The 15,775-nt window shown below is 40.8% G+C and overlaps 1 protein-coding gene across 1 annotated transcript in view; it reads left to right on the forward strand.

Annotated features, from left to right (window-relative positions):
- Positions 1–15,775, forward strand: part of LOC105934161 (activin receptor type-1) — a 44,933-nt gene that overhangs the window by 22,922 nt on the left and 6,236 nt on the right. Inside the window, exons 2-8 of the mRNA XM_036139427.1 lie at positions 770–840; positions 1,380–1,637; positions 4,318–4,590; positions 4,720–4,986; positions 7,691–7,893; positions 11,814–11,913; positions 13,894–14,040. Coding sequence (XP_035995320.1) covers positions 777–840; positions 1,380–1,637; positions 4,318–4,590; positions 4,720–4,986; positions 7,691–7,893; positions 11,814–11,913; positions 13,894–14,040 — 1,312 coding nt within the window. The 5' untranslated portion in view covers positions 770–776. The remainder of the gene's footprint in view (positions 1–769; positions 841–1,379; positions 1,638–4,317; positions 4,591–4,719; positions 4,987–7,690; positions 7,894–11,813; positions 11,914–13,893; positions 14,041–15,775) is intronic.

Genomic DNA, 15,775 nt, shown 5'->3' on the forward strand with positions numbered 1-15,775 from the left:
AACCATTGCTCTTACCAATCATTCTGGCATTTAGTAAGTAGAAAGAACCCGGGCTGTCCTGAGTGACCTGAAACTGGAAGAAACGTGCTAAAAAAACAAAATGCAGTCTTTTTGTACTGCTTATGTAAATATCTGCTGCCAGCTGTGAAAAGAAAAGAAAAGAAGAAAGAAGCATTTATTTGACCAATAATTTATTGTTAAGTGTGACTTCCTCCCCTCCATTACTCTCCAGGTGAATGATAAGTGTTGCGGTTCTATGTCGACGTCTTCCTCCTCGCTCTTTCCATCACTGCCAGGCAGCCGGTCCCTCCAACACACACAGACATCCACACACACACACACACACACACACACACACACACACACACACACCCCTCTCTTTCTCACACAGAGGCAGCCAATGAGAGAGCACCAGTTTCCCCATTGCTTGCCACTCAATGCCTTGTTGCCAGGGCCAACAGGAAGGCATGAGACCCTCTTTGCTGGAGCATTTGAAACTTGGTGTTGACTTTTTTTTTTTTGGGCGAGCGAAAGAAAAAGTCTTCATTTATAAAGTTGTGTCTGTAAAGTAATTGCGAGGGTGAGTTGTTCAGCTTCTCTTGGTGTGGCCTTTCTCCCCGAAATAAGCTCTGAAAATCCATTCGGAGAAGCTCAGTTACCCAACGTCAGCCAGATGTATTTGCGGATTTTCACATGTATGTGTGTATATGTTTAAATCAGATCGACAGTGAAGTTCTCATTGAGCGTTTTCCCTGCTTTTCCCTTTTAGGTCTACAATGACAGGAGGGGCCTTTCTCTGGGTTCTGCTCTCTCTGGTCCTTCCCTGTTCCAGCGAGGAAGGTAAGATTTTTTGTCTAAAATCACTAAATAAGAGACCTTGAGCTCAACAATAAAAAAAAAAAAAAATAAAGCACAAAAAGACCGTATCCAGCTGAAATAGTTGGTCCTGCTACCTCTGGATGCAGAGTTCCCCTGCTCTGTCACCAAGAGTGCACACCGTCTTCTCTCTGTCGCTTTCCTTTCTCTTGCAGCATACACCGAGAAAGAGAAAAAAAAAAAAATCACACATTTTTCTTCCCCCTCCTCGCCACCCCTTCCTTAGTCTGTCTCCCTTTCATCTGCTGTCTGGCACTGTTATTTTAAACAGCTGCAGTGGATTGCAGCGGAAAGTGCCTTTCAGAGTGGCAAGCCGCTCTCTTCGCCCCGTGTTTACAGCACGTCCAGTTTAACCAAACGTGGAAGAGGCATAAGCAGACATCTATCCCACAGGGACACAACAGCAACAAGAGGGGGGGCGTCTGTCGTTAATTTGGACGGTGCAGCATTTCTTTCCAATAAAAGGTGCGGTCTGACGTGTGGCATGAATGCTCTCTTTGCAGGTGAAGACGGCACGGGGGCCTACTGTTTATGTGAAGGGCCCTCCTGCAGCAGCGGGGACCGGTGCTTTGGCCAGCAGTGCTTCGTCTCCCTGTCGGCGCTGAACGGAACGACGGTGGTCGAGAGGGGCTGCGTCGCTGCTGGGGGCGACGGAGACGGGTCGCGGCGCTGCGGAGAGCTGCCGACTGCGGCGCTGGTGGTGGAGTGCTGTCGCGGGCGTCTGTGCAACATGAACGTCTCGTTGCAGTTCCCGGCCAAAGGTGAGGTTTCTGTGCGACGACTACGGAAAGCGCGGGGGAAAATAAGCGAACCGTTCAGTCACCGGACTGGAAATATTTATTTTACCATCAAACTTCCTAACCCATTGCTCCTGTTGATTTACTGTCAGATTCCTCTTGGGTTGGAAACTTGTTTTCATAGATATTTCAATCAGAATCGTTGAGATACAGTGGAAGTATTCAGATTTATCTGCCAACCAAGCTTAAGAGTATAAAAAAAACTATCTGCTCATGATGGACTGCTAATAGTATTGAGTTTTTCTTATTTTTGTTCCCGTTTCGCTTCCTAGGAAGCTGAAATCTAGTCAAGGCACTCCTAAAGATGATTTTTTTGGATTAAATTCAACTTTATTGTCATTACACAGGTACAGGTACAAGGCAATGAAATGCAGTTTAGGTCTAACCAGAAGTGCAATAGCAGCAAGTGCAGGATTAACAATGGTTCCATATGTACAGGACATGAATATGTACTGAATAAATATAGAGATGAATATTATTATAAACAGAATTTTACTGATAGATTTATCCTATGAGTATAATATATAGATAACTAGTATTGTGAACTAGTACTGTGTAAAGGGGATCGTGTTTAGGGCTCTACAGCTTCGTCAGCCTCTGCCCTTTTTATCTGCAACTGCAAGTTTAAAAAAAAACCCAGAGGAAAAAAAATACCCTGTATTAAATTGTGCTTGGATTAGTAACACGATAACAGGTGAAATGTGATAAATACATCACATCCGGTTCTTACTGCATCGATCCAATCCCAGTCCTAAATAAAGCTTTGAATGTCACGTTCACTACTTCATTTCTAGAATGGGTGAAATAGTCCAACCCTGTTTTTGGTCCATAGGACGACCACTTAGACTTCTACCTGCAACATTTCACAATGTTGGATCATGTAGGGAGCGGGACAGAGAGCACAATCTGTTTACGCTGTCCAGAGTCCAGGTCGTCGTTTATGTTCCCTGCTGAAAAGAAACCTGCAGGTTTAGTTTTTTTTTACTAAAAACATAAAATATTGGTTTCTATGAAGGACTTACTTATTATCACTGCTGACAGCTATAAAATTACATTTGTATAAAAGCTGTAAAACAAAGTATGAGCTTTAACCCTGTAACTCCAAATGTATCATTTTCGAAACAAATGTATTTCTGCGACCTCTCCCTCTTCAACAAAGTCACACTGCAAAAACAGAACTAAAAATAGGTAAAATTTTCTTGAAATTAGTGTATTTGTCCTAGATTGGAGCAGGTAAATAAGACTATTTGCCAATGGAATAAGATTTTTCCACTTAAAATAGGAACAATTCATCTCCATCATCTCATTTCAAGTGCAGGATGTCTAATTATCTTATTTTAGGGGTAAATATACTCATTCCATTGGCAGATAATCTTATTTACTGGCTCAAATCAAGGACACATATACTAACTTTAAGAACATTTTACTTGTTTTTAGATCCGTTTTTTGCAGTGCAGTATTTTTCTGAACATACAATTTATAACATGCAAATGACTATATGTTACACAACCTATGTAAAACTGCAGAAAACATGAGGAAAATATTTTATTATTTTTTTTTTGGTGTAACATTTTTTTTTTAAAGCAGCCAAAAAGAAACAAAATGTGACTGAGTTATAATGTTAGAAACAGTCCAACAATTTTAAATTCTTTGCGCTCATCATGCACAAAACTGCATCCAAAGCCTCTTGGTAAATGAAAAAAGTACTTCCTCCCCACCAGCCTCTTTTCAGGGGGCACAGTACTACCCTTGTACTTTTACCCTTTCTAAGTGCCTTTTTAAACCACACCTGCTTTGAAACAATCAGATATTAATGCTGCACTTGTCTGATTTCACTGTTTTCAACGCCGCTCTGGACTCTGAAGTCGCCGTAGTCGGAAATGCGTGAGGAGACTTTAGCTTTTCTACATTGACGGCCATGTTTTGTTGTGAGGGAAGCAACACAAGAAACTGCTTTTGTTGTTTAAAAGGTTCCAGGAAATTAGGACCAAAGGAAAAAGAAAAAATGTTGCAGAGCCCACAGTCAAAGTGCACATAAATTGTGGCTTTGGACAAGTTCGGGCAGCTCTTTTCTTGTGGCCGTTCCCCCGATTCATGAAGATACGCAGACGCCGGCCTCTCCCGAAAGGCATATTCTTGTGTTTTTTTTTTTTCCCATTTTGAAGAGGGGCTAAGCGTAATGGGCCGCTGTCACGTCACTGGTTCCCCTGAGAAACAGGAAGGCATGGATTACTCCTCAGCTCAATTCGGATCACTTTCAACAATTACAACATAATCTTTTTTTTTTTTTTTTTTTTTGGCATTATATTTATTTTAAAGTTATATGGCCTGTGTTTTTCTTTTGTTGTTGCTTAAAACTATTATAAAACTATTTATTAACATTCACAATGATGCCATTTAAGCCTAAATTTATTTTTAAAGACTACAACATTAAAAGGTCGTTAATCAGAATATCCAGTCCATAAAAGTAAGGGTTGGATTACAAACGGGGCAAAACGTGTTTAAACCTTAGCAGCACCTGGCCAGCAAGGGGATGCTTTCCACCTACATGTTTTCTGATGTGAGTGAATGCCATTTAATTTAATGGGTTAGTAATGGTATTGCTCTAATGGGTTTTTCTCCTATCTGTGCTTCCTCTTATCAGATGTCAAGCTGTCTGCCGGCAGGCCGGCCCTCAGAGACCAGGAGTGCGCGTGCGAGGGAGGCTCGTGCGAGGCCGGCGGGCGCTGCACCGGCCAGCAGTGCTTCTCCTCTCTGAACGTGACTGACGGGGGCGCCGTCCGGCAGAAGGGCTGCCTGAGGGACGACGAGGAGGGCAGAGCCACCTGTGCCGCGGCGCCGTCATCGCTCTATGTCGTCAAGTGCTGCCAGGGCCATCTGTGTAACATGAACGTCACGGTGCAGGTCCCAGAAAGAGGTGACTGCCGTTCGCATGCAGAAGAAACGCTTGACAAAAAAAAAAAATGAATATTACATGTTTATTCTGCAGTGAATAAAATGAGACGCAGCTGTTAACGAGCCGCCCTCTCCCCTGAATCTTTTGCAGAAAGGGAAAAGAAGCGTCCGATCAAAGAGGAGCAAGAGTGCGTGTGCGAGGGCAGCTCTTGTGGGCCGGGGGGTCGCTGCTTGGGCTACCAGTGTTTCTCGTCTGTGACGGACAGCAGCGGCTCGCTTGTGTACCAGAAAGGGTGCTTCAAGGTGTACGAGCAGGGCACGATGACCTGCAACACGCCGCCGTCCCCGGCGCAGATAGTGGAATGCTGCCAGGGGCATCTGTGTAACATGAACGTCACCGTGGAGCTTCCCGTCAAAGGTACGGCGCTCTGCAAGGTTATAAGAGTTCCCATTAGTTACTTTTTACTTTTGGGACCTAATCCCGCTTACCTAAGAGGTTTCTGGGGTCTAAACTGCAAATTGGATAGAAAATGTTACTGCTTTCAATTAACCGGGGACTACTTCTGTCCAGTTCAATGCAGATTGTGATAAACTATAAATAAGCATAATGACTGTTTGTTTTGATTAAATTGAGAAGCTTCAACACCAATGGACACATACAGACCATGGTTTATAGGTAATCATCTTGGTTTGCTAACTTGTCAGGGAAACATGGGAACAAACCAATGGAGGGAATCAATCAAGCCAGCTCTCCATCCAGGAGCTGTACAATTAAATCTTAAATCTTCCTTATTCATTAGTTTTGCTGAGTTAAAGTTTAAAGACAAAGGTCAAAATGTGGTAATTTTTTCTTATAGATCAATTGATTAGTTAAAACTCTTATAGAAAAGCAGCCTAAACTTAGTCAGATTGGTTGGAGAGGATTCAAGCCTGGCAACAGATTCTCCATTAGACTTTGTCTAGGCCATTCTAACCTTAGACTGAATTTAGCTGCGGACCGTTTCGTTGTAGCTTCGGCTGCAGTTTAGAGTCGCCGTCCTGCCGAACAGTGAACCTCCACTGCAGCACGATAACGTTAGCAGCCTTAAACTGTTTTTCTTTTCCAGCTCATTTTCCATTTAGCTCCATCCATCCTGCCGCTAACTCTCACCAGGTTAACTATACCTACCAAACAAAAGCGTCGCCACAGCATCATCCTGTGAGAGTTTTCCTCCACACCAGATTAGTGTATGCAAGCCTAAAAGTTACATTTTGTTTTGATCCTACCGGAGCTCCTTATTCTTGCCACTTCTCCATGAACACTGCAAAAAGGAAAGTAAATGTAAGTCAAAATTGTCTTGAAGTGAGTGTATTTCCCTTGATTTGAGCAGGTAAATAAGATGATCTGCCAACAGAACAAGATTTTTGCTCTTAATAATAGGAACAACTCATCTCCATCAACTTATTTCAAGTGAATAGATCTATGTATCTTATTTTAGCGGTAAAAACACTAATTCCATTGGCAGATCGTGTTATTTAGCTGCTCAAATCAAGGACAATTACACTCATTTCAAGAATATTTTACGTACTTTTAGTTCCATTTTTGCACTGAAGGCCAGATCTGTGACTTGTCCCGTCGACACCTTTTTATGATACAGGTGGACTTTACTAACTAGGGACAGTTGGTTGGGTTTTTCTGTCACATAAAATCCAAATAAAATGCATTTATTTGTGCTTGTAATATGACAGAATGTTGGAAAGTGCATTTTATAAGTTTAAAGATGTATATCTTATTCAGTTGTTCTATCTATGTTAAGGTTTTATTTGTATGACACTGTTTTGCTTCAGTTTTAGTAGATGTATTAGACAACAAGGTGCCTTATCTTCACTAATTGTGGAAAAACATTAGATAAATTAAAGATAAATAAGCAGTTTATTGAAAATCCTGTTTGCAAATGGAAGACACTTTCAGACGTGCACTACCCTTCATGATGTGGTCGCCATTGAGCGTGTCGGGGTCGAGTTTGAGCGATGGAAGCTGCTGGTTTTTTTTCAGCAAAGACGTCCTGATTAGGGCATACCTGTGATGTGCCCCGTCACCTTCAGCATGTGGCCAGTCTAAACTGCAGCCGTCACATCACCAGACAGGCATGCTGAGCAGCAGTGAGTTGATTTCTCTTTACAGAGGAACCCAGCTGATCACACGCTGCAAAAAGAGAACTAAAAGTAAGTAAAACTTTCTTGAAACTTGTGTATTTGTCCTTGGTCTGAGCAGGTAAATACGATGATCTGTCAATGGAATGAGTATGTTTACCTCTAAAATAAGATGATTAGATGATAAACTGCACTTGAAATAAGATGATGGAGAGGAGTTGTTCCTATTCTAAGTGCAAAAATCTTATTCCATTGGCAGATTATCTTATTTACCTGCTTAAATCAAGGGAAAATACACTGATTTTGAAGAAAATTGTACTTACTTTTAGTTCCCTATTTGCAGTGCATAAATTCGTACAAATAATCAGATTATAGTCTGGTTTTCCCACATTTTTACCTACCAAAATCAGCTACATTTTCTTTCTCTTCCATTGTATAATTTTAATATCCACGTAGCTTTTGAGAATCGGAACAAAACCAGATAAAGTCAGACTGGTGAAAACCTTAATATCAGATTAGAGGACTGACCTGGATGATGTTTGCTAAATAAATTCAGGTAATCTTAGGGAGTTACCTTTTCTATGCTGGCCTTCATGTAGGAGTGCTGGAAATATAAATAATTGTAGTAAATAGATTTTTAGGAGTATTTCTGCTAAATGTTCCCCCCCTTCCCTAAAGCTTTGGCTGAAGCCGAAGCACCCAGACAGAGTTGTGAGTTATGTGTATGAAGGAGTTCATTATGTGAGTTGGGTGAAGGGGGGGCATTGTCCGCGCTGCAGGGAGAGTGGAGCAGTCTTCTCCCTGGAAGGTTTGGAAATTGTGAACGGTGGTCAGTTCCTCATGCTGGTGACTAGATTAGCCCCACACTGTGTACCGTACGTGTGACTGAATGATTTGTGGTCTATTTGCTTTAAATGTTCTTATTTGATTCTGCACGAAAACTAGTCCACGCACACAGAAACCAGATTTCACTTTCTCCTTCCTCTCAGCCGAACTGTCCAGCTACAATGTGACCACACTGACGATGGCCATAGTGGCGCCCATCATTGTTCTCATCGTCCTCTCCACGGCGGCCATCCTCGTGTTCAGGCGGATCTACCGCAACCAAACGGAGAGGCTGACGTCACGAGACGCAGAGTACGGAACGATTGATGGGCTCATAGCGTCTAACGTGGGGGAGAGCACCCTGGCGGTACGTCTACATAATGTTATGGATGTAACCCACGCTAATATCTGTTTGGAAGCCCTTGGTATTTATCCAGTTTCTCATGCTTTAATTTTCCTGATGATTTCATCACTGGGGACGGCCACATCGATCACAACAGCTGTCATCTGCTGCTTATCAATGATCTATCTATCTATCTGTCTGTCTGTCTGTCTGTCTGTCTGTCTGTCTGTCTGTCTGTCTGTCTGTCTGTCTGTCTGTCTGTCTGTCTGTCTGTCTGTCTGTCTGTCTCTCTCTCTCTCTCTCTCTCTCTATATATATATATATATATATATATATATATATATATATATATATATATATAGAACATGGCAGTGGCAAATTAATATCTAGTCAGATATTCCAAGTGCCATATATGCAGTTGTGCTTGGTAAGAATATATTTTCCCCATTTGGGTTCTCGCATTGGATGCATATTGTTATTGGCTGAGATGCTAGGATGCTAGATTTATTTAAAAAGGGATTTAAAATCAAATATAGCACCAGCAAAACATATACATTCAGGTATGTAATATACAAATAGGTGAAATTGAGCATGATTGTAAATAACTATGACGGCTGGACGATGGTAAAGTGTTTCCAATACAATTATTGGTACGTTTTTAAATACAAATTGATATAAAGAAGAGTTTAAAAAAAACGTGTAACTGTGTTTTAATAACCTTGTGAATCGGCTCTTAAAATGTTCATAGAAATTTTTTTAATTCTGCTATATTTACCCTTTGGATATAGTGAGTGTGTAAACAGAGTTATGTTTGTAAATCAGAACCAGTAAATCAGTAAATCAAAGCTGAATCTGCCATCGCTGTGCTTGATTTTTTTTTTTTATTTTACTTTGTTGCAGCTCCCAACAGTGAGTCGAGCTAAGGAACAGTTTCAAATCCTTGAAAGCGTTACATGATTTCTTTGATTAAAACGGTTTCAAAGTGCCATTTTTAATAAAACAAAAACAAAAAACAATCTACTATTTTTACCTGTTTAGTTGATTAGATCGATATAAAGCCAGCCGTCCATGCATGGCACCCTGTTGGTAATTTCTTTAAATCATCAGTTTTCTAAACCGCGGCGCAGTAACAATCATGGAGTCTAAGATCCATTTGATCCCCGTTATGAAGGAAAAGCAGGTGCTGAGCATCACCTTGTCCAGTCAAAGACGGTGACAGCAGGGAATGTTTTCTGCTGTTGGAGCTGGGAAGCCAGTCAGCGTAGCGGGAAAACTGGTTGCAGGTGAAAACGTGGAGGGCTTTGTCGCGTGCAAAGTCTTTTTCAGAGTGCAAAGGACGGCAACTCAAAGTGACAGTTTCTACTTTAACAAGACAACAACACGATGAGACCCACAGCAAACCGGCGGCTTCAGGGAAATTACAAAGTCCTCAGGCCATTGAGCCAATGAGTGTGTGGGGGGGGGGGGGACAATAAATGGCCTTTCTGGAGAAACGCTCCTGTTTCCGAAAAAGCTTCAGAGAAATGTCACAGTCCATCATCCTCACAACATCGTCATAGTATTTAAGATTTTCTTCAAAGATCTAATTTTGAAATCTAAATTTCAAGTTTAAGCTGTATAATAAATGTTTTCCCGAGTCTCAATATGGACGTCGCCTTAGTTAGTTTCCCCTCCGATTAGAAAAAATACTTTCCGCTTGCTGTACATTGATACTTAACCCACATAAACAGACATTACGCAGCCCTTTTAATTTAGTAGCTTGTTAATCGTGTGTTGTGTAAACTTGAGATGAGAAGGTAATACATACTTGGATGAGGTGGGACTTTTTGCTGCTGTTTGCACACACTGTTGACATAATAACGCATAATAGGTGCCTGATGAATGATAAACGCCTGTAAGGTCTCTACCGTTGCTCTAAACTCTGTTTTAAATACGAAGCCACACGCGTTTTTTTTAAAACCCGGCCTCCAGGTATACGGCTTTTTGTTAAAACGCGTCGTGCTCAGATGCAGTTTAGTTCCCAGCTCTTCAGATTTAGGAGCTGCTCAGGTAATGTTTAGGCCTCACCCAAAGATGTCTCCAAACGTGACTCGAACGTGTAAACCGTGACTGAAAGCTGTGTACTTTCCAGATCATAATCTCTAAAGTTGTTTTTCTACATGTTGAAGGAAGGGGGGGGGGGTGTTTCTGCATGAATATTTGTGTGAATGTTGCACATAAGGGAACACGGGAGGTTGTTTTGCACCGACCGTCTTTTTTTTTTTTTTGCTGCCGCCGTCTCCAGGAGGAATGCTTTTGCTATTTATTTTCTCTCCACTCAACTGTGGATTGTGCGTCTCCCAGAGTGCGGTTTGTGTGTTTGAGGGCTGCTAAACTGATCCAGAGTTGAGGTGGAGCCCTGTGGTTAGCCTTTCGTCTGAAAGACGACTCTGCGGCGCGTTTGCTGGCTCGCACGCTGCAATCGAGACGAGCAGGAAAGAACTCGACGTTTAGTCTGTGCCCGGCTGAAGCCTCGTTTTTAAACTTTTCACCATTAGCAGTTTTTGTTGCACATTTTTGAGTCCCTTCGCTAAAGTATTTACCTCTTGAACTTTTTTTTTTTTGTACGTTTTTGACGGCATACTTCACCGTATTTTATTGTGGTTACGTGTGATCAACACAAACTATGGAAAATGTTTGTCAGAGAGCATTGGCAACCAGCATCATGAAGACCAAGGGAACACTGACAGTCTGCTATTTTGCAGTGAAAGGTGGTCCTGCAACCTATTGACTCAGGACGCTGAATTCAAAAGGATGCCGCAGTTTGGATATTTATTTTTGTAAAATCTTGAAAGCCACGTATCATTTTTCCTTCCTCTCCACAGCTAAGCGCTACTTGGTGTTAGCCGGTCTGAAGGAAATCCAAATGAAAGGCACTGAAGTTTGATGCTGTAATGCGACAAAATATGGGGGGAAAAAAAATCCAATTGTTCTGCAAAGCACCGCATTTTTTTTTTTAGCCCAAATGTGGAGTCACGGTTCCTCTGCTTCAGCATCCTAAACAAAAATGCTTGGCAGTGCAATAAGAGAGGTTATCAGGAACCGGGGGGAAAACTAATGCGACTGAAACACACGGGCTCGTCCTGCTGCAGCCAGCCTCTCAGACGATGACAATATGGCACAGCTCACACTGGATACTGCTGCTTAAAGACCCTGATGTAACCTCCTAAACAAGCCGTTTTACCAGTTTCAACTTTCTGCAGCTCTCTGCAGAGTAAGTCAGGGTCTATTTTCTCGTCTTAGCTTTGCATTCCTGGGTTATGATTCCAAATTGTCTCTCAGGCAGCTCTTGCATTATGCATCTGTTTATCTGAGCCATCACTTGTCTCTGTTTTCAATCTGTCTACCACCCCCCCCCCCCCCCCATCTATGTTCAGTCGTTTGTTTTTGCTCAGCAGCTGCACACTCTGTGGCGACACACTGCCTCCTTGTGTCAGCTTTTGGAAACTGCACCTGGTGTAGATGAGATAAAAATAAAAGGCTTAGCAGCATTGCGCCTGTTTTGGAGTCTGGCTCTTGGATTAGATAAAATCTCCAGCGCCCACACCAGTCGCTGGGGAGGTGGCGCCTCCTCTGTTGTTTATTCAGCAGGGGGCACTCTGCACCTCCAGCATACACACACACACACACACACACACACACACACACACACACACACACACACACACACACACACGTCTTACCGCCCCCCTATCTCGTGTAGGTGCCACATCAAAGACGGCTCGCTTGTGTTAATCCCCATCTGACTCCCAGATGCTCTGTATTTCATCATTTGCAGTCCTGAGCCTCAGGATTTTCTTTTTGGGGCTGTTTTCATTAAAATGGCTTTCTTGCCAATTATACACAGGCTCACGCTAAGATAAACAGTCTCCTTACCATGTATGTTTTTGGGCTTTTTTTTCCAGGATCTGCTGAATCATTCCTGCACTTCAGGAAGCGGCTCAGGTCTCCCGTTTCTTGTTCAGAGGACCGTCGCCCGACAGATCACTCTGAATGAGTGTGTTGGTAAGTTTACAGGTCAAAGACTGTAAGCGTCCTCTCTCCAAATATGGTCAATTACTGCCACAAAGATGGGTCTCTGTAGACGGGGACAAATAATTGATGCTTATGTTAGATAGTTTTCTTAGCTGCCGATGAGCTTCCAGACTGGTTGATTTCACTTTGCTGAATTAAGGGAGAGTTTTTATAGATTTTTGGTTCAAGTTCTCCTAAAGGAAATGTCTAAAAAAAAAAAAAAAAAGAGTTTAATTATACATGATCATCAGAGCGTTTTGTGGATTTCCAGAAAAGGGGTCAGAGTGAAATTCTTTGTTCTGCAGCCAAGTCCCCAGGAGCTGAAAGATTGCTTCTGATAAGTCGGTCAGTCGATGCAATACAGGCAGAAAAAGTATTTTTTAAATCCTTGAATAAACCAACAGACCCAATTATTGTTGTAAAGGAACATCTTTCCTGCATTGATCTACAGTAAATACTCTTCCAGGGTCTTCCTGATGACCCTTTTGGTACGTTTAAACCCCACAGGAATTCATTTGTGGCCACTAGAGGGCAGAAATAAACTGTTTTTTTACGGATCCTACCAGCGTACAGTAGAGTTGGGCTTCTTCATGGTTTGTTGTGGCAAAGTGTTCGTGATTTGCAGATAAAGCCCGTGCGACCAGATGTATGTGAATTAAATTCTCTTTTTTCCCCCCCTTTTCATTTGATGGCATTGTCCACATTTATATTTGCTCAGAAGTTTATCGATTCATCTGCATCATTCCTGAAGGGATATGAAGGGATTTTTCCCCTATTCTTCAGTTTTTTCTATTTTTCTGTTAGTTTTTTTTATATGACATTCAGATAGACCTTGTGGTTGTAGATATACTCAGTTTATTATGGTTACATTTTCAAGCAGAGGCCTAAAAAAATCTGAAAGGATTAACTGAACCCCTTTTGCAGGCAGGACTTTAAATATCCCCATTGTCTGCATCCTTTTAAAGCTTTTATAGCTGCGTTTGAACCATTCTTCAGTCAGGATGGGTTGTTTATACATCAAAACAGGTTTTTTTTCCCAGATATATATGGGTGAACAAATTTAAATTAATTGCAGATCTTTTTTCTTATCCATGCAGGATTAAAAGTAGCATGCATGCACAATTATATACATGGATCCCCACAAATGTCCTTTAACAATATGCAGAGAAGCCACTTGCTTTTTGTTGCCAGCAGCCTCCTTGTGGCGTCATTCTGGATGGATGTTGGGTTACTGCTCTTATCAGACTCAGACTCAGGCGATCAGCGCAATGCTACCAACACTGCTTGACTGTGGGCATAGTGTTCTTACATTTGAAAACTTCACCTCAACTCCAATCATTATTTTTGGCGTTGTGGCCAAATAACTCAATCTTATGTCTCGTCTTGCTGTAAACGTTGCTAATGTCTACGAAAACAGATCCTCAGCATGATGCTACCACCACCGTGTTTGATAGGGGATGCAGTGTTCCTAGGTTTGAAAGCTTCACCTCAAGTTTTCCAAACATTATTCTTGTCATTGTGGCCAAATTGTCCAGTCACATTAGTATAAGCTTTTTGTTGGGTGAAAAAAGTGTGTAGTTTGCGTGCAACTTGCTAAGGAATATTTATCCAACTAAAAACTGGGGGTGAGGGAGTTCAAACGTATCATTAAAAAACCTAAAACAAATCCAGTTAAACATATTTAACTCTTTTTGCACCAGTGATGCTGTTACTTTACTTATTAAGTATGCCAGAAATGGGATTTATTTATTTATATTGGTATATTAATAATATCGAACATGCTACTTAAGGTAATAATTGGCACAGCATGTCTTCCCTAAACTTTTTTTTTTAAATCTTAGGTTTGTGTCCCCATGGTTATCAACAAATCCTTCATTTTTTTTTTTTTTTTTACAATGGACAGAAACACTTACCTCCACATTATTGTAGCTTCTTTGTGTTTTTAATTTCTCTTCTCTCGCTGTTGTCCAGGTAAGGGCCGCTACGGTGAAGTGTGGAGGGGTCAGTGGCAGGGGGAGAGTGTCGCTGTGAAAATCTTCTCCTCCAGAGATGAGAAGTCCTGGTTCAGAGAGACTGAAATCTACAACACTGTGCTGCTGAGGCACGAGAACATCCTGGGTGTGTAGCACGTTTGTCGACAACAATAAAATAAAGTGCAGACAAAATTCAATACATTAGACTATGTATTGCTAAGAGGTTTTGTGTCAGATTAAAAGAGCCTTTTGGAGAAAAAAAAACACCTTTTAAAAATACGTTTCATTAAGCCCCATTTGTGCCTGAAAAATATAGCTTTTTTTTTTTTGACCTGATGCAATATTCTGTGTTTTTATTAGCTGGAAAGAGTTTAAAATACAGACCTTAACATTATCACTCTGTATTAATCCGTTTCCCCCCTTAGTCAGAGGAGTTTATTGAAATAAATTAGCTTTTCAATAATATAATGATTTACTGAAAATGACTGTTAATATAATCTTTCAGTTTTACTTAACCCATATAATGGCAAAAAATATATATAACTCAAGTCTCTTTACTAACCAGTAACATTGTGTTATTGGAAAAAAATATTTTGTCTTAATTCCCAACTTAGTTTGTCAAACTGAATCTTTTTGCACTAAGTGGCTTTTTGATTTGCTCACATCTTAGAATATGTGCATTTTATTAGGTTCTGCTTCATGTACGGCTTCAAGTCTTGGTTTTAATATTCATTACGTACTTATTCTTGAAACAGCACGTGCTTTCATGTGTCTGTAGATGTTACATGAGCCCATGAAAACTGCAGAAAAGTGTTCTTTGAAATCTTATTTACTTCCTGACAGTCTGTTTATTAATGGGATTATATCATTTACATGTTTAAGTTAGTAGAGATGCACTGATTAGATGTCGGTAGCAGGTTTCTAAACCTTTTTTTAAGGTTTGAGGTACTGATTTAATTCTGAATGCTCTTTAAGAATAAAACAACGAGATGAAAACAGCAGAAAAAAGTATTAATTATTTATATCGGCAGCAGAGGTGAATCCATACTGCTGGGTAAAAGCCAAATTTTACTAGTAGTTAAAACAAAGACAAAATGACTGTAGAGCTGAACACACTTTTGCATTTTATATCATCGTAAACTCGATCTATTCTGTGTGTTTTCTATAAATAGGAGATCTTTAACATAAGGTTTCCTAAAGGCTGCAATATATCAGCGTCCTGCATGTTTCATGATTGACTGCAGTGAAACATCTCTGTCCTTCATTCGGCCTTCCTGTTATCAGCTGAAAGTCTTACTCTCTCTCTGTCATCTACGGACTGAATGAACCACAGACGTGTCTCGGCGCGTCATAAAAAGTAATTTGCTCCTTAATAGCGCATTCTAACTCCACACAGGCAGAGTTAACCTTTGGTCTGGTGAATCTACTGGTTATAAAAAAAATATCAGCATGAAAATCAGCCCATTCCAGTCACCATTCAGTTTCTTGGTGCATCTGTAATTTAATATCTGACCACTGGATAATTGTCTGCTTGGAAAGTCTTTATGCAAAATAATAATAATAATAAAAAAACTGAGATGTGTTGCAACTTGGAGGAATTTTGAAATAAAAAATATGTATAATCCCTGTTAGAAATGGCAACAGTTCATAGGTTTGGTTATGCATAAATAAATGAAAAGGGTTTGATGATAATACCTTGGTAAACATGCCTTTTTCTCAACCTTTTTAGGGAGTTTCTGGCATCAGAATATGAATTTTCTTAGACTATAGAAATACAAAACTTAATTAATAGTATCAGTACTTGACGGATTATGATCAATGTTCTTCCTGCTTTTCAGGAACCAAACTTTTCTTTCCCCTATTTCTTATGCTGGACTGTG

The sequence above is a fragment of the Fundulus heteroclitus genome, chromosome 7 (assembly GCF_011125445.2).
Source record: "Fundulus heteroclitus isolate FHET01 chromosome 7, MU-UCD_Fhet_4.1, whole genome shotgun sequence".
Classification (NCBI taxonomy): domain Eukaryota; kingdom Metazoa; phylum Chordata; class Actinopteri; order Cyprinodontiformes; family Fundulidae; genus Fundulus; species Fundulus heteroclitus.